Genomic DNA, 19,993 nt, shown 5'->3' with positions numbered 1-19,993 from the left:
AGGGTCTCTGACAGAAAACGCCAGTCGACTGGTGGACTCAGTTCTTTTGCCACATGTGTTGGCCCTGCCCTCATACATTAGAGACACAATGGACCTATTAAAACAAATTGAGGGGATGGTCGTGCCTCCTGACGCCCTGCTCGTGACCCTGGATGTCGAGGCCCTTTACTCGAGCATCCCTCACGAGCAGGGCGTCGGGATAGCACGTTCCTTCCTTCGTGAGCAAACGCATCACCGCTGGGAATATTGCGAATTCATCTTGAAATTGTTACATTTCATTTTGACGCACAATTGCTTTACGTTTGACGGATCCCACTTCCTCCAGGTACAGGGTGTGGCTATGGGCACTTGTTGTGCACCCACCTACGCCAACCTGTACCTGGGGGGGTGGGAACGCTCAATTTTTTCAGATGACAGCATATCACACTTGACTAGTCAGGTGATGTGTTGGATGCGTTTTATTGACGACATCTTCATTGTTTGGTCAGGATCTATGGAAAATTTTAACATTTTGGTAAATAAACTTAACTGCAACTCATTCAACTTGAAATTTACAGTGTGCAGTGACCATTCAACCATCACCTTCCTTGACCTCACAATCTGTAAAGATAATGATGGTAAATTGGCCACCTCTTTGTTCCGCAAAGAGACAGCCGGGAACACTCTGCTACATGCGGAAAGCGCCCACCCATATACTCTCATACGCAGCATACCATATGCCCAGTACCTCAGACTCCGGAGAAATTGCACCTTTACAGAGGACTTTAAATTACAAGCTAAAGCACTCCGTGAGCGTCTAAAAGCAAGGGGATATAGCAAATCATTACTCCGTCGTGCGTACAACAGAGTATTGCGCCAATCTCGCAACACTTTACTGTATCAACAAAAAGCTCCAAAAGTAAACACGATGGTTAGATACATCACAAAATACTCCCAACAACATGTGGAAATACGGAATATTTTATCCAAACATTGGTCGCTATTACGCGAAGACCCGATCCTGGCCAAGTATACCACCCCCACCCCCACCATTACCTTTCGAAGAAGCAGATCCCTTAGGGACAAACTCACATCCAGTCATTTTAGCAATGACTCTACAACACAATCCCATCCGACAGGAATGACCAGATGTGGCAGATGTTCATTTTGCCCCTGGATCCGCACAGGGACCAGATTCCAACTCCCCAATGGAGAAACATTTATTCCTCATTTTCATGCTAACTGTGAGACTCAGGGCCTAGTTTACCTCATGACCTGTGAGTGCCAAGCCTTCTACGTCGGAAAAACCATCCGACACTTCCGCTCACGTATTAAAGATCATGTATACTATTCTGGAGGAGGAAAAATGATTACATCTGTCAGTAGACACTTGGACCTCTACCACAAATTTGACACCTCGGTGGTCTCCTTTTTTGCCCTTGCGGTTATTCCCAGAAGCCCTCGTGGCGGTGACTGGGACAAACAAATTTTAAGGCAGGAAACCTTGTGGATAGAGCGTTTAAATGCGACTCGGGCCCCTGGCATTAATGAATCACAGTCCTATAAACCCTTTTTGTAACTTCCATTGGTTGCTTTTTCTGTAAGCATATGCCCCCTCTGGTCAATCCGAACCAACTCACACGGGCCCAATATCCATCGTATAGATATAGAGGTCATGTTGAAGGTACATATATAGTTCGCTAGTGAGCAGATTTATCAAGTATAAGTATGGAGGTACTCATATGCAATATTAGAAATCTCTATATTGCTCCTTTGTATTGTAATATATGTTTTAAATAACCCCCCTTTGTTTCAAGGTACATGTTTATAATTTCTCTTTGTGCGCTTGGCTCAACGGATGGAGGTGTACGCTGGTGCCACCTGGTGGTGCATTCTTTACTGCTATGCGGCCGCCCAGCGCCGCATTGGTCCCCTCCGATGCGGCGCGCGCATCGGCTGGCTATTCTAGCCGGCGGATGCAGCTCGCGATGTGTGTGCGCCGCCCTCTTACTGGAGGCGCCGTTCGGATTGACGGCCCTTCCGGCTGGTGGGGGCGCATGCGCACGTAGAGCCCTTGGCCGGTCCGGATGACGTCACGTCGGCGGCCGCCGATTAGACGTCGACGGACGGGACGGGCACACAAAAAGGACAGCGTCCTGACTCAGTGTGCGTTCCGCTCCAGGATCAGGAGGACTACACATGCTATAGGCTTCCCCTTCTTTATATTCAGGTATTCTGTCTGACTAGGGCATCAATTGGATTATAGCATATACTGCTGGATGGTGACTTTATACTTTTAACTGAGGCTCCATTCTCCCCCTCTCTTCTCCTCCTCTGTATTCTTTTCTTCCCTATGTTCCTGGTTCCATTTATACTTTAGGATTTATACCCTAGCTTACACTGGGTATCATAACAGTGACGCTGCGCTCTATGCCTGCTTGCACTCCATGGTAAAACTCAGAGGCACATAGACTACAGTTCTCGATCCATAAGACTAATAGCGGTGAGTGTCCTAGACCACAGCAAGGAAATAGGTTACTATTGGCACATATATAGATATATAAATGCTTACGTCTGATATATATACATATATACATATATGTATCCTTTTCTTTCTTTAAAAGTGCATTACCTTCTCTACTTCAAAAACAGGCCCATATACATGTATATAAGAAAAGAGCAAACATACCGGTACTGACTCGGAGACGAAAAGCTCTATTATATGGTCAAGTCACCTGGTCTTTCCTTGCTAGCGGACTATTACCCCCCCTTTAATGTTTCATATTGGTTTTAAATGTAAGTACTGTTTCCATAATTTACTTTCATTATTTGTCTGTGCTACCTATGTATATACACACCCCCTCAACCTTTTCCTCTCCCTTCCTCCCCTTTTTCCCCCTTCCCTCTCTCCCCTCTCCTCCTACTTTTCCCGTTCTCCCCCCCCCCCTTTTTCTCCCCCCTTTTCCCCGTTTTCCCATCTCTCCCCTTTCCCCCTCTTTTTTCCCATTCATTGCCCCTTTTTCCCCTCCTCCCCCTCCCTCCCCTTTTCCCCCCGTTCCCCCCCCCCCCCTTTTTCTTCCCCTCTTTCCCTTTTTCCTTCCTTTCCCCCCCCCCCCTTTTCCCTCCCCCCCCTCCCCCCCTTTCTGTCCTTTTCCTTTTCCTAAATACCTGACCGGGGTTACAAACCTGAACACATTGTATATACCACCTATAATTATGTTGTGCACGCCCCCATAGCAGTCCTTTAGTATCGCTGGGGCGCTGGCGCCCACCACCACTCCTATATGAGCAAGCGCACAATTGTTCTTTTTGGTACTAGATATGTGGCGCCCTTGTAGACGCCTGTTTCTTACCTATGTGTATATGTACTAATAATTAACTGTAATGTTATATACCTTGATAGCTACATCATATACGGCTATTGCTCTTGAGGAAGCGTAATCCATACGCGAAACATGTCGAGCATCGATCAATCCCAACATGTGAACTGACTATGAAACTGCTATATAGCCATCTCTCCGGACCTATCTACATGGGAAGCTATTTCTCCTAAATGCCCGAAGATTTTCTCACTGTAGACGGTGTTGTATAGCAATGATTCTAGTACAGACACATGTTGTGTTTTAAACCATTATTATTTTTGTTTTGTTTTGTTATGTATGTCTTTTGATATCAAATAAAATAAGGAATTTTTATCTATATTTTTTGTGGTGCCTAAAAAGTCCATAAGTCCCTTCTCCCCCCGGTTTTTGATATATGTAATTAATAGGACGCGGCACGGTACTATCTTTAGTGTATCCACGGCACCACTCCGTGTGACGATACACATTTTCTATACATCTTTCCGCATAATGGGGTATGGCGCTCCCTATAGGATTATATGGGATGAGCAGCTACAGTGAAGGGGGAGGTGGGGGGGGGTTGTTATCCCTTTATGTCCTAATGTGTGATAGTGTAAGCTGTACCAAATATCTAAATAAAGTTTACATAAAACACCATAACCTCTAGTGGTGGTTTACGGTAACACCAATAAATTGTGCCAATATGACAATCTTAAGTGATAAAATCATAAAAAAGTGAACACAAGAATATAGACGGTGTAAACTAAACACCTATAATTGTGATGGGATTTCAAAGAAAAACCACCATATGATATAGTGGTTTGGCATTGAACAGAAACATATAGTGCTCCTCTGCCTAATAGTATAAATATATACAAATAACAAACAAATTATAAATAGTGATCATAGTCCATAGGGTGGTAAATTTCTGCAAAAAAGCGGTGTTCAAATTTTCTTCAAGCAAAAACCGTGACTGGGGTGCTTTCAGATGTTCTTAGTGACTTTTGTGCTCCCCCTCAAGGGTCCCCACTCACCGGATCCAACAACCCCAAAAGGGGCAAACAGCATATGATTATCTCCTCCACGATCTCCTCACCACCGTGATCAAGTAAGGCGCCCAGGGTAATCTCCGTTCTCCGTATGGATGATTAGATTATATTCATGGTAGCTCCCTCATAGAGAAAGGAATATAAGGCTCCCATAGTGTAGTAGGTAAAATTTATTGACAAATCTCCATAATATAACCGTAAAGATCAAATAAAAATAAACCAATACTAAAAACGTTTAAAATAAAAAATAAAATTACAAAAAGTCCAACAACAGTGTATCAGATACACCACAGATCAAGGTACAGATACCATAAGTGGAACATGCCTGAAAAGTGGGCCAGGTGTAAAGCAGCAACGTGACGCTGGATGGAGGTAGTGCTGGTGTTTTCACTCCACCTGCGTTCAAAAGGTCCGTACCCGGAAGTGACGTAGCGTGCGTGGCACCGTCGTACGCGTTTCGTCATTGACGTCCTCAGCGACGGTCTTGAGGGGGAGCACAAAAGTCACTAAGAACATCTGAAAGCACCCCAGTCACGGTTTTTGCTTGAAGAAAATTTGAACACCGCTTTTTTGCAGAAATTTACCACCCTATGGACTATGATCACTATTTATAATTTGTTTGGTGTTATTTGTATATATTTATACTATTAGGCAGAGGAGCACTATATGTTTCTGTTCAATGCCAAACCACTATATCATATGGTGGTTTTTCTTTGAAATCCCATCACAATTATAGGTGTTTAGTTTACACCGTCTATATTCTTGTGTTCACTTCTTTATGATTTTATCACTTAAGATTGTCATATTGGCACAATTTATTGGTGTTACCGTAAACCACCACTAGAGGTTATGGTGTTTTATGTAAACTTTATTTAGATATTTGGTACAGCTTACACTATCACACATTAGGACATAAAGGGATAACAAACCCCTCCCACCTCCCCCTTCGCTGTAGCTGCTCATCCCATATAATCCTATAGGGAGCGCCATACCCCATTATGAATAATCTTTAACTCTTTTGGAGGATCCTTAGGGAAGCTCCTTTCAGGGGGGCTGCATACCTCAATCCTTTGTCCTAAGCGCAGCCATTACACATATTTATTTAATAGAGAAATGCAGATTGGTGCATGCAGGGACCCCGAGGGATACAAAAAAGGTTAAAATTGTTGCATGCGGCCTCCGGCCGTAAGTTGGGTACCAGGGTACTACAGTGATTCCTATTAAATAGGTGCCTATTAGGGGTTAAATTAGGGCCTTTGTCATATGTTTGTTTCTGGCGACTGCTGCTGTTTTCTGCTGGAGATATTCACCATCTCTATTTGTCCTGCTGATCATTGAGATTGAAAGTGTTGACAAGTCCAAAGTTTTGCAGCTGCCATCAGATCATGAGACAAGACCAAATTTTCCTTGGGGGACATTTGTTCTGGCCAAAGGGGATTTCCCCTCACTTTGTAGACATTTTCTGTTGCTTCCTGTTGTATCTCCAGGATGGGAAGTCTCCTAAATTAGACATATATATAGAAACACTATATCCAAAACCAAAAAAAAAAAATCAAGGCTATGACTATGCATTAATATTAAAGCGCACCTCCAGGAATTCGAAAAAAAAAATGTCCTTGCAGTGGCCAATGCTTATTATGTCTTGGGGTAGAGGAACAGGCATTGTTGCTTGTCCTCTCTCCTACTCTGGCCAGCTCCAAAGTTCCAATCTGTAGAAGGTCCCTCAGCATCATCATATATAATGCCGGGTTATTAACCCTGCATTGTACGTGGTGGGGGCCTAAGTGCGACCACTATAGGGACCACCTTAGAGAAGTGGCTGCAGGGACCAATCGCACCTTCTTGAGCGCAAAACAAGGTGAGTATTTGCTCCTTATTCAGTCACCTCTAGACATAATGAGCATTTAATCCTTGTTCTTTCTAAGACTTATGCCCCGTACACACGGTCGGACTTTGTTCGGACATTCCGACAACAAAATCCTAGGATTTTTTCCGACGGATGTTGGCTCAAACTTGTCTTGCATACACACGGTCACACAAAGTTGACGGAAAATCCGATCGTTCTGAACGCGGTGACGTAAAACACGTACGTCGGGACTATAAACGGGGCAGTGGCCAATAGCTTTCATCTCTTTATTTATTCTGAGCATGCGTGGCACTTTGTCCGTCGGATTTGTGTACACACGATCGGAATTTCCGACAACGGATTTTGTTGTCGGAAAATTTTATGGCCTGCTCTCAAACTTTGTGTGTCGGAAAATCCGATGGAAAATGTGTGATGGAGCCCACACACGGTCGGAATTTCCGACAACAAGGTCCTATCACACATTTTCCATCGGAAAATCCGACCGTGTGTACGGGGCATTAGAGTCGGGGTTTAATTACTCTTATCAGTATAAGTGTTCATCTCACATCCGTATGTTAGTCTTACTCTCGCTCAAGACAAGAGTGCTCTTTAGATGAGGATTTGCTCCTTTTGTATGTGACCGTTCTTGATACCTCTTCATCAAACGCATTTTCCATGAGCCCACCTATAGACTGTCGTACGTTACGCTTCATCTCTTTCCCCATGAAGGCGTACAGTATCGGGTTGATACAACTATTAAAGTGAGCCAAGACCTGGGCTGGAGCATTCAAGGAAACCACAAGTTGATCTTGAGTGTACAGCATAAGAATTCCCATTATGTGGTATGGAGCCCAGGTGATGAAGAATGCCACTATTATCGCAAGGGCCACCATGGTGGTTTTCCTTCCTATTTTTAAAAGTCGTATATTTTGTGCTTTAAAAGCCAGACGGATGTAACAGGTAAAAATTATAACAAAAGGAATCAGAAATCCAAAAACCATTCGAGTAAGAGTGATGGGAACCATAAAACCTTTCATATAGATACATACAGTTCTATTATTCTCAATGTCCGTTGTCCGGTAGATGCCAGCAGGTAGCCCCAATATGATAGACACAATCCAAATAACCAAGCAGACGATCCACACTGTTCTTAAGCGGCGGTGGTTTTGGGCCCACACAGGCCAGACCACCAGGATGCATCGGTCGATGCTGATGGCCACCAGGGTGAAGATGCTGGAGAACATATTGAGAATAAGGATGAAGGGTAAAAGTTTGCACAAAGCTTTTCCATATAGCCAACGGGAATAGAAGGTATTAACTAGGATGAGTGGGACAAATGAGCAACAGGTGATGTCGGCCAGAGCAAGGTTCCAAAACCAAACGGTGCTGACTCTGCGTCTCATCTTCACTCCAGTGACCCAAAGCACCAGAGCATTGCCGGGGACCCCCACAAGGAAAATGACAAATAGAACCAGGATGATGAAAACGTCCACATAGCTCAAAGACTTGGTTGTGTCCGTCACATTGCTGATATTTGACATCTTTATTTCCTATAAAGACACAGAGAGTTACTGGATGAATGTGATCATTATTTCATCTTCTTAAAGGAAGCAATGTATCCCTTACTGTATAAGGTAAGACAAAGAGAAAGCTTCACAACAAATGTTCTCTCTGTTTTTCGGTCTCTCGTTTTGCTCCATGCTCTCTCTCCCTCTCTACTGCTCTCTTTTTTCTTCATTCTCTCTTATTCCTTGTTGCTGTATCTCTATCTTTCTATTTCCTCTGTAACACCATTTCTTGTCTTTTTCCCTCACTCCCACCCAACACCACCATCAACATCACCTCCACCACCACCAACAGAAACACCAATGCCACAATTACCATCAACAACAATTACTATCAACACCTACACCACCAACACCAACAACAATACCATCAACAACAATTAACATCAACACCTACACCACCACCAACAATACCATCAACACCTACACCACCAACAATTACCATCAACACCTACACCACCAACAACAACAACAACACCATCAACAACAATTACCATCAACACCTACACCACCAACAAAAACACCAAGACAAATACCAACACCAACAACAATTAGCATTAACACCTACACCACTAACAACACTGCCAACACAAATACAAACACCACCAACAATACCATCAACACCTTCACCACCAACACAATATCAACACCACCAACAACAATACCATCAACACCTACATCACCTACATCACCAACAACACCGCTAACACAAATACCACCAACAACAACACCATCAACACCTTCACCACTAACATCACCACCATCACAAATACCAACACCACCAACAATACCATCAATACCTGCACCAACAACAAAAACGCCAACACCACCAACAATACCATCAACACCTACACCACGTCACATTGCTGATATTTGACATCTTTATTTCCTATAAAGACACAGAGAGTTACTGGATGAATGTGATCATTATTTCATCTTCTTAAAGGAAGCAATGTATCCCTTACTGTATAAGGTAAGACAAAGAGAAAGCTTCACAACAAATGTTCTCTCTGTTTTTCGGTCTCTCGTTTTGTTCCATGCTCTCTCTCCCTCTCTACTGCTCTCTTTTTTCTTCATTCTCTCTTATTCCTTGTTGCTGTATCTCTATCTTTCTATTTCCTCTGTAACACCATTTCTTGTCTTTTTCCCCTCACTCCCACCCAACACCACCATCAACATCACCACCACCACCAACAGAAACACCAATGCCACAATTACCATCAACAACAATTACTATCAACACCTACACCACCAACACCAACAACAATACCATCAACAACAATTACCATCAACACCTACACCACCACCAACAATACCATCAACACCTACACCACCAGCAGTACCGACAACACCTGCACCACCAACAATTACCATCAACACCTACACCACCAACAACAATACCATCAACAACAATTACCATCAACACCTACACCACCAACAAAAACACCAAGACAAATACCAACACCAGCAACAATTAGCATTAACACCTACACCACTAACAACACTGCCAACACAAATACCAACACCACCAACAACAATACCATCAACACCTTCACCACCAACACAATATCAACACCACCAACAACAATACCATCAACACCTACATCACCAACAACACTGCTAACACAAATACCACCACTAACAACACCATCAACACCTTCACCACTAACATCACCACCATCACAAATACCAACAACAATATCATCAACACCTGCACCAACAACAAAAACGCCAACACCACCAACAATACCATCAACACCTACACCACCAAAAACACCACCAACACAAATACCAACACCACCAACAACAATACCATCAACACATATACAAACACCACCAACAATACCATCAACACCTACACCAACACTACTAACACAAATACCAACAGCACCAACAACAATACCTTCAACACCTACAACACCAACACCAACACAAATACCAACACCACTGACAACACCTACACCACCAAAAACACTACCAACACAAATACCAACAGCAGGTACAACAATACCATGAACTCCTACACCACCAACAAGACAAATACCAACAACAATACCATGAACACCTACACTACCAACAACACAAACACAAATGCCAACACCACCAACAATAATACCATCAACACCTACATCCCCAACAACACAAATACCAACAAAAATACCATGAACACTAGCACCACCAACAACACCAGCACCACCAACACATATACAAACACCACCAACAACAATGCCATCAACACCTACACCACCAACAACACTACCAACACCACCAACAACAATTACCATCAACAACAATTACCATCAACACCTACACCCCCAACACCAACAACAATTACCATCAACACCTACACCACCACCAACAATACCATCAACACCTACACCACCAACAAAAACACCAAGGCAAATACCAACACCTGCAACAATAATTACCATCAACACCTACACCACCAACAACACTGCCAACACAAATACCAACACCACCAACAACAATACCATCAACACCTTCCCCACCAGCACAATACCAACACCACCAACAATACCATCAACACATACACCACCAACAAAAACACCAAGGCAAATACCAACACCAGCAACAACAATTACCATCAACACCTACACCACCAAAAACACTGCCAACACAAATACCAACACCAACAACACCATCAACACCTTCACCACTATCACAAATACCAACACCAGCAACAATACCATCAATACCTACACCAACAACAAAAACACCAACACCACCAACAATACCATTAACACCTACATCACCAACACCAACACTGCTAACACAAATACCAACACCACCAACAACAATACCATCAACACATACTCCACCACCAACATCAGTACCACCAACACATATACAAACACCACCAGCAACAATACCATGAACACCTACACCATCAACAACACAAATACCAACATCAACAACAACACCATCAACACCTTCACCACCATCACAAATACCAACAACAATGCCATCAACACCTACACCAACAACAAAAATGCCAACGCCACCACCACCAACAATAATACCATCAACACCTACACCACCAACAACACAAATACCAACAACAATACAATGAATACCACCAACAACACCAACACAAATACCAACACCACCAACAATACCATCAACACCTTCACCACTAACAACACCACCATCACAAATACCAACACCACCAACAATAATACCATCAATACCTACACCACCAACACCAACACCACCAACAACATTACCATCAACACCTACACCAACAACAAAAACGCCAACACCACCAACTCAAATACTACCACCAACACTGCCAAAACCCTGTTGGTTTGTCTATCTCACTCTTTTCTCTCTATTTTGTCTCAGCTCATACACATTTCTTTCTCCTGTTTATTTACATTTTGCTTTGTACCCCTTTTGTCTCCTTTACCTAACTTTCTTTCAACCTTGGCCTTTCCCTATTCCCAGACATGTATCCTTTGCCCTCTTCTCTCTCCCACCCCACCTATTTCACCCTCTTCCTCCCTCAATCTCTCTCTTCTCACCTTTCTATCTCAACCCCTACTCACCCCTGTCTCTCCCCACCATTGTATCTAAAGCTGACCATACGCTGGTAGATTTTTTTAACCAACATTAATATAAAAAAAAGCTTATCAGGACTTGATGAATGTCATTTAAAAGTACTTCAAAATGTTGTTTGCTTTTAACATTCAGTTTTAGAATGAATGGAATTTCCTGAACGAAAACCACATCCACTAGTAAAAATCTGCTCATCTGAGAAAAGAATTCCAACCTGTTCCTTCAAATTTGCTTGTCACTATGGTCAAAAAAGAATGCCAGTTTGACCTCAATAACCATTAGAAACTTGAACAAACATTTTGAAAATGTAAACATTCAAATACAATTCTTCTAGTTGGGCAACTTAACTTTATTCCCTCATTTCTCTACCTTCCACCTCTATCTTTTTCTTCACCTTTCTATAGCACCCTCGCCTCTCACTCCCCCCACCTTCCCGCTTTCTATCTCTCCCTCTTTCCCCATCTCACCTTTGTATATCACTCTCCCTCTCTCCATCTTTCTCTTGCCTACATTTGTATCTCTCTCCTCTCACTCTCTATTTGTCTCTCTCTCTCTTTCCTTTGTATCTCTCTCCTTTTGTCTCCCTCTCTCCTCCTCTCTCTCTCCCCTCTTACCCTTGTATCTTTCTCACTCTCTCTCTCTCACTCTCTCTTCATCTCCCTCACCTTCCTTTGTATATCTCTCCTTCTCTCTCTTCATCTCCCTCACCTTCCTTTGTATATCTCTCCTTCTCTCTCTTCATCTCCCTCACCTTCCTTTGTATATCTCTCCTTCTCTCTCTTCATCTCTCTCTCACTTTCCTTTGTATATCTTTCCTTCTCTCTCTTCATCTCTCTCTCACTTTCCTTTGTATCTCTCCCCTTCTCTCTTTTCATCTCTTTTTCCTTTGTATCTCTCCCCTTCTCTCTTTTCATCTCTTTTTCCTTTGTATCTCTCTCCTTCTCTCTCTTCATCGCTCTCTCTCACTTTCCTTTGCATCTCTCCCCTTCTCTCTTTTCACCTCTTTTTCCTTTGTACCGCTCTCTCCTTCTCTGACTTCATCTCTTGCTCTCTTTTCTTTGTATCTCTCTCTTTTTGTGTCCCTCTCTCTTCATCTCTCTCTCCACCCTTACCGTTGTATCTTTCTCTCTCTCTCTCTCTCACTTTCTCCTTCCCTTTCTTCATCTCTCAATCACTTTCCTTTGTATCGCTCTCCATCTCTCTTAACTCTCTCAATCTTCATGTCTCTCTCACTTACTTTCGTATCTCTCTCCATCTCTCTTTCTCCTTTCTCTCATCTCTCCTTCTCTCTGTCTTTCTATATATCTTCATCTCTCCCACTTACCGTTGTATTTCTCTCTTTCTTTTCATCTCTCTCTTACCTTTGTATCTCCCTATCTCTCTTTTTATCTCTATCTATCTTCATCTCTCTCTCTCACCTTTGTATCTCTCTCTTTCTTTCTCTCTCTCTCTCTCTCTTCATCTCTCTCTTACCTTTGTATCTCTCTCATCTCTCTTACCTTTGTATCTCTCTCATCTCTCTTACCTTTGTATCTCTCTCTTTTTTTACCCCTTCTTTCTCTCTCTTACCTTTGTATCTCTCTCTTTTTTCCTTTCTCCCCCTTCCCACCTCACCCGCTTCTATTGCCCCCCCTCTCCTTCCCATAGTCTAACTCCCCCTCCCCTCTTACCCCCTTTGCCCCCTTCCCCTCTTTCTATCCCACCCCCTTACCCCCTTTCTCCCAATAACTTCTACCTGGAATCCTTTTGTCTGAAGAATTAAAAACCAGAACTCTCAGGGATGTGTCACTCACTGATATACACACCTAATGAATGAAGTTATTTAGGTGTATGAACCTTTAGGCGAAGAGCCAGTGAGATCTGAAATTGTCCCCATACAGAGTACTTCTCTCTATAGTTAGATAGGAGCTCTGAGCAGAGATTACAGAAGACATGGAGACCATTAGTAGAGGTGATGGCGTCTATCCATTGTGGAATGACTTCTTCACGGCTGGTCTTACCTTCACCAGTCCTCAGCCGGAGAGCTTGTCACCTCCTCAGAATATAGCTATGTGTGAATTGTTCTTCTTCAGAACTATTTTACATAAATGTTATCATATAACAACTTCCTTCCTGCGAGACCTGAACCTGACCTGAATTCATTTAATTACCAATTTCACAAAAATTAGACCATATTGTGTAGGACGATGGCTTCCAATGTGCTGTGAGTGGTATTTATCCGATCGGTTGTCTTTATTCTTTGTTTGTCCTGGAGAGAACAGAATGGAGAATCCCAGCTGTGTTATATTTTATTATTCTGTAGAAGGGAAGTTTACAGTAATATATGTGGAAATGGAATCGTCCTTTCACAAAGACTAAACGGTTTGGTTACATCAATTATCAAATAAAACTTTCTGATATGAGAATACTATAGTACTGCCATTGCTGACCACTCCTTGGGAATGTTAGTTCCCAGCTATGATGATGATGCCTTGGCATCAATTTTTTCTGAGTCTCTGATAAAAATAAGTTTGTACATACTGGGGTTCATAGCTTCACTCCATTGTGAGGGGTGTCCACCATCCCTGTGCTGAGTTCCCAGGTCTGTACAACCGCTGTGCCCATTAAGAGGGGTTCTCACCATCCCTGTGCTGAGTTCCCGGGTCTGTACACCTACTGTGGCCATTATGAGGGGTTCCCACCATCCCTGTGCTGAGTTCCCGGGTCTGTACACCTACTGTGCCCATTATGAGGGGTTCCCACCATCCCTGTGCTGAGTTCCCGGGTCTGTACACCTACTGTGCCCATTATGAGGGGTTCTCACCATCCCTGTGCTGAGTTCCCGGGTCTGTACACCCACTGTGCCCATTATGAGGGGTTCCCACCATCCCTGTGCTGAGTTCCCGGGTCTGTACACCTACTGTGGCCATTATGAGGGGTTCCCACCATCCCTGTGCTGAGTTCCCGGGTCTGTACACCCGCTGTGCCCATTATGAGGAGTTCCCACCATCCCTGTGCTGAGTTCCCGGGTCTGTACACCCGCTGTGCCCATTATGAGGGGTTCTCACCATCCCTGTGCTGAGTTCCCGGGTCTGTACAACCGCTGTGCCCATTATGAGGGGTTCCCACCATCCCTGTGCTGAGTTCCCGGGTCTGTACACCCGCTGTGCCCATTGTGAGGAGTTCACCCAATATCTGTGCTGAGTTCCCGGGTCTGTACACCCGCTGTGCCCATTATGAGGGGTTCCCACCATCCCTGTGCTGAGTTCCCGGGTCTGTACACCCGCTGTGCCCATTATGAGGGGTTCCCACCATCCCTGTGCTAAGTTCCCGGGTCTGTACACCTGCTGTGCCCATTATGAGGGGTTAATTTTGTTTATTGAAAAATCTTACAAACAACAACTTATATACAATAAAACCATAATAAATAAATAAAACATATTTACAAAATAATTGAATATGATTATACAAAACAAGAACATAACAAATGGTACAAACCAAATTGCGCACAACACAATCCCTAGGGGAGAGCCAGACTAAGGAACATCACCATCACCATGCATGTAGCCTTTTATCAAAAATATATTTGATCTTGAAAATCTAGGGGAGTGAATCAAGAATACAAGGAAAAGCCACACACCCTGAGATCAACAGGCAGCAGCTACAGAGTCCTGATATTCCTCCACGCCCTTATTCAGGCCTCCTGCTGCCACCTGTCTTTCTCAAGACCCCAAATCTTCCCAACCTCACCCAGAATGTCCTGCACCACCACTTCGACAGGGAGGATTTTACTCCATAAGGATACCTGACACCGTGCACTCCACGTGAACTAACGGACTACTAGACTAACTGAAAAAAGTGTTTCCAAATCATAATCCCGACGAGTCTGGAATGCCCCTTACACCCACTCTGCATAACTCATATGGGGGAGGAAGGGTATACTCAGAGCCCTCCCCACCCTCTTGTACACCTCTATATTAAAAGAGCACTGAAGTAGAAAGTGATCCATGGACTCCACCACTCCTCCACACTCCACTCTCGGGTAGCCCTGATCACTCATGGAAAGAAACTTCAAGTTGCCCTTCACATATAGTTTTCCATGAAAGGCAAGCCAAGCCTGATCCCTAAACTTCATTGGGATTCTCCCCAAATTAATCAATCACAAACCCACCCCCAAAACCAGGCTTGGGCAATCCCTTAAGGCCAGTGGCTCGCAGATCAACTTTTTCCCTCAAGTAAACCGCCAACCTTTCCAGCTTGCCATCCTTGGCAGCGGCATTCTCCAGCCTGTTCACCCAATTTGCATAACCATAGTCATCTGGGCCAAATTCAATGCCTAGAACTCAAATTTTTTGTTGGGGCTCTGGGAAGTCATCCAGGAGAACAAAGCTCTCACCTTCCATGCCCATCCAGAAAGCTTCACACTTGTCCTGGTTGACCTTTAAACCTGATGCCTCTGTATACTGCCTCATCACTGAGACCACCTCCTGCGACTCCCCAGTCTCAGAGAAAAAAACAGAAACATCATCAGCATAGGCCACAACCTTCAAAGGGGGCTCACCAGCGATGCCCAAAGGTACCCCACACGATGGTCCACTCTCTAGCCTTCTAATGAAGGGGTCGATTGCAAACACATATAGCAGAGGACTCAATGGACACCCCTGACGCACACTTGAGCTGACCACAAAGGGCTGCCCGACCCAACCATTAACCAGAGAAAAGCTTTCGGCCCCTTTGTACAAAATCTTGAGCCAATCAATGAAACCCCCCTCCAGGCTATATTTGCCAAGAAGGAGCCTTAAGTATTTATGATTAACTCGATCAATGGCCTTAGCCTGATCCAATGTCAACAAAAATGTACCCCAACCAGCAACCCTACAATGCTCCAAGGCCTCCCGGACAGCTAACACTGCTGAGAAAGTGCTTCTACCTTGGACCGAGCAGTGCTGGTGGTGGGATAACAAACTGCCTGCCACTGGTGATAATCACCAGAAAAAAATCTTTGCCAGTATCTTTCTATCGACATTAAGAAGACTAATGGGCGCCAATTCCCAATCATCGAAGGATCTTTACCCTTTGACAGAAAGATCACTGCAGATTGCCTCATGGAGGGAGGGAGAGAACCCTCATACAAACAGCCATTAAAAACCTTTGCAAGGTAGGGAGCCTGGATCGTCTTAAAACATTTATAAAATTCGGCTGTCAAACCATCTGGCACTGGCGTTTTCTTGATGCCTAGTTTATCAATAGCCTGGATTACTTCATCTGCAGTGATTTCATCCGTCAAATTCATAAAAGGAACATTACTCTCCAGACCTGGTGTAGAGTCCAAAAAAGCCAACATCCTTGTCCGATCAAGGTTCCTTCCTCCCAGGAGATCGGCATGGTATGACCTGAGAACCTCCAGGATCCCTGACCTAGACTTCGACAGAGAGCCCGTACTGTCCTTCAGGCCATTGACCGTCTTAACTGCTACGCTATGTTTACAGTTCTGGTAAGGGTCAGGCGAATGGTATTTCCCGTAATCCCTCTCCTGAACCAAAGAGGCGCGCCAGTCATATTGATGTCTCCTAAGGTGGAGCTTCATCTCAGAGATTGCCCCAGAATCTCCTCCATTCAAAACAAGTTTCCTTCGCAAACGCTGTTAGGTGATATACTTATCTTGCTGCTTCTTTCTTCCAGGGCCTTGAAAAGCCCAACAGTCCGCTGTTTTACAAGTTCCCACCATTCTGACTTACTGTTGCAAAAGTCTAGGATAGTTACCTGTGCTTGAAAAAAATCCTCAAAGGATTGTCTTACTCTCCCATCTTCCGGGAGGGCCGAATTCAATCTCCAGATACCCCTCCCCCTAGGTGGCATGCCTGAGGCATTCAGAGTCACAGATAGAATACAGTGATTGGAAAACTCCACTGCCTGACACACAGGTCCCGAAAAAGCAGAGTCTCCCTTTAAACAAAACCTATCTATCCTAATCTGACTACTACCTCGCTGAAAAGTGAACCCCGTGCTGTCTGGGCAGCGCTTAATGTGCGTATCTACCAGACCTGCTTCCCTAACTACCGCGTTGAGAAAAAGACAGTCATAGCCCAGCTTATCTCTGAAACCTCTCCTGTCTTTAGACCTAGTAATGGTGTTGAAATCACCTCCAAAGATAACCTGCTGGGCCGTAAAAAGAAAAAGGCTTAATCTTTGTAAAGAGGCATTTCCTGTCCCACTTCGTCTGGGGACCATAGATGTTAATCAGGCGCAGGTCCTGCCCCCTAACAGAGACCATGCTTCTCCCAATCTCTACCTCAATTACCCGCCGGCACGTTACCATATCAGAAAAAAGGACCGCAACCCCGCTGTAAGGCTCGGCCGCAAGAGACCAAAATGAGGGACCATGTCTCCACTCTTTGCCAGATGTTGGCCAGAGTACTCAAATGGGTCTCTTGCAAAAACAAAATGTCAACATCAGACTTGCTGAGCAAAAATAAGGCCATATGACGAGCACTTACTGATTTTAAAGAGGAAGCAAACCCTGATGGGTTTACTTCCTCTTTGTTTCCCTGCAAAGGTAAAGCATAATGGGCTACTATGCATCGCATAGTAACCCATTATGTGTCACTTACCTGACACAGGAGCCTGCGATGTCACCGCTGTCCCCTCTGCTATGGAGCATCCATCTTCTTTACGGGTATCGTGGCTCCGGCACTGTGATTGGCCGAAGCCGCGATTATGTCACTCGCGCGCATGCGCACAGGAGCCGCCAATAACGGCATATCGCCGTTAGCAGCGGCATGCTCAGTACGCATGCGCCTTAGACAGCGGTGTCTGTCTTTTTTCAAATATCTCCTAAACCGTGTAGGTTTAGGAGATATTTCTTGGACCTACAGGTAAGCCTTAATCTAGGCTTACCTGTAGGTCAAAGTGGTCTGTAAGGGTTTGCAACCACTTTAAGCTGGCAACATTAATGGTTGCCACTTTTAACGGAGTGGGAACTGCCAATAGGGTAATTGAGGCAGCCGTTTTTTAGCCTGACTACTCCCTCTCCCTGGAGAACCAGCGCGCTTTACTGAACCCTGGGACTCATCATCCATAGAGAATGCGATACTCAACAAGTTCCATTCATCGTCATCATCTGACAGGACCTCAAACTTATTTGCCAAAGGCAGAACCTTAGGACTTAAGGTAACTGTACTTTTTTTTTTTCTTTTGCCCCTCCTCCTTTTTTTTCTTTCTTTTGCCCCTCCTCCTTTTATCCCCTAACCACTCCATATCATCATTAGACAAACCGGATTCAACAGCTTCCCACTCCTACCCTCCCCTTCACCCCCTCCACTCCGCTCTCCCTTCCCTTACCTACCACTAGGCCGACCACTTCACCATCCTCCCCACTCCTCTGCACCCCACAATCCTCAATAGAAACCTTGCAGCGTTGAGGGAGGGGGACTGGCACTGCACTTGATGCACCTGCCTCAGCATCTCTTGCTGCCTCTGCAATTTTGGAAGACATAGAAGGATCGGACACATTCTCGGTAACTGATACCTTACCTACAGACTGGGAAGACATGGGCACACTAGGTAAATGCACAGATTGGGGCACCACAGACTGAGAAGACACAGGCACACATCATCCAAAATCTTTTTTAGGGGGCTCAGGACTTCTCCATACCTCCTTAACCATACAGATAAATCCCCTTGCGGTATGGACTCATTGCGGAAAAGAACTGTCACCGTTTTAATGAGTGGCTAGCGTGATACAAGCTTGGGGATGAGCCCTCTCCAGTCCTGCAGACCCCTATACACGTGTTCATATTTCTCCCAAAATATGTCCAAAGACTCCGGGCGGATAAAGGACAAATCATGCTCGTAGGAACCAGCCGGACTGATCAGGGCAAAGATATCTGTGGGCCTAAACCCCATCTGCAGGATTTCATCCACCACTGCCCTCCTATGTGGAGGAAGTCCACCCCCCTCCCATCTAAGCTGCACAACATTCCTCCTGTTAAACAGGGAGGAAGATAAAACATTTCCATGCTCTTTCCCTGCTTGCTCCCCCTTCTCAGATCCTGTAGCAGCAACACTAGCATAAGTTTTCCTTACAGACAGTGGCGTCTCCAGCTTTCAAATTTAGGGGGGGCACATGGGGGGACAGGGACAAAAGTAGGGGGGCAACTATAAAATGTATATATATATATATATATATATATATATATATATATATATATATATATATATCCTGGGGCCCTTTACTACGACCCCACAACGGGCCCTTTCACATGTTCTGCAGTGAGCTCCCTTCCTACTGTATTGGGGTCCCCCAGGGTGGCAGAAAACAAGAGATATATGTCACCAGCATATCAAGAAAATATAAGGATCCAAAGCAGTGGGAGAACTATCAGGGTTGCAAAGGTTGTCTTGCCTCCGGGCCCTGGTGTTCTGCCACTGTGGGGTTCCCCAGCCTCCTCTTGCTGTCCTGCCCCTGCTATTGACAGTTCTGGTCTGGCATCTCTTGGAATTTACAGGCTGGTCCTCCTGTCCTAAGGACGGGAGAAATCAGTCTGTTTTTTCAGTAACTGAAAGTCCTGGTGGAGTCCTTCCTGCAACTCGCTCTTCTCCCTGCCAATGAGGATGCAGGTGAAGGAGCAGATCGGGCGGCTGTGGTTGTGTGAACGC

At 44.6% G+C, this 19,993-nt stretch overlaps 1 protein-coding gene across 1 annotated transcript; it reads right to left on the bottom strand.

Moving 5' to 3' along the window:
* Nucleotides 1-5,517: 5,517 nt before the first annotated feature.
* On the bottom strand, nt 5,518-7,761 carry LOC141105555 (C3a anaphylatoxin chemotactic receptor-like). The gene has a single exon (XM_073595448.1). It carries the CDS (start codon nt 7,754-7,756, stop codon nt 6,797-6,799), a length of 960 nt encoding a protein of 319 aa, XP_073451549.1. The 5' UTR covers nt 7,757-7,761; the 3' UTR covers nt 5,518-6,796.
* Between the last annotated feature and the right edge of the window lie 12,232 nt (nt 7,762-19,993).

The sequence above is a fragment of the Aquarana catesbeiana genome, linkage group LG08 (genome assembly GCF_042186555.1).
Source record: "Aquarana catesbeiana isolate 2022-GZ linkage group LG08, ASM4218655v1, whole genome shotgun sequence".
In the NCBI taxonomy this organism is placed as follows: domain Eukaryota; kingdom Metazoa; phylum Chordata; class Amphibia; order Anura; family Ranidae; genus Aquarana; species Aquarana catesbeiana.
This window is presented reverse-complemented; position numbering and strand designations above follow the sequence as displayed.

Coding starts and splice junctions, on each gene's coding strand:
- LOC141105555 (XM_073595448.1), bottom strand. CDS start 7,756: ATGTCAAATATCAGCAATGTGACGGACACAACCAAGTCTTTGAGCTAT.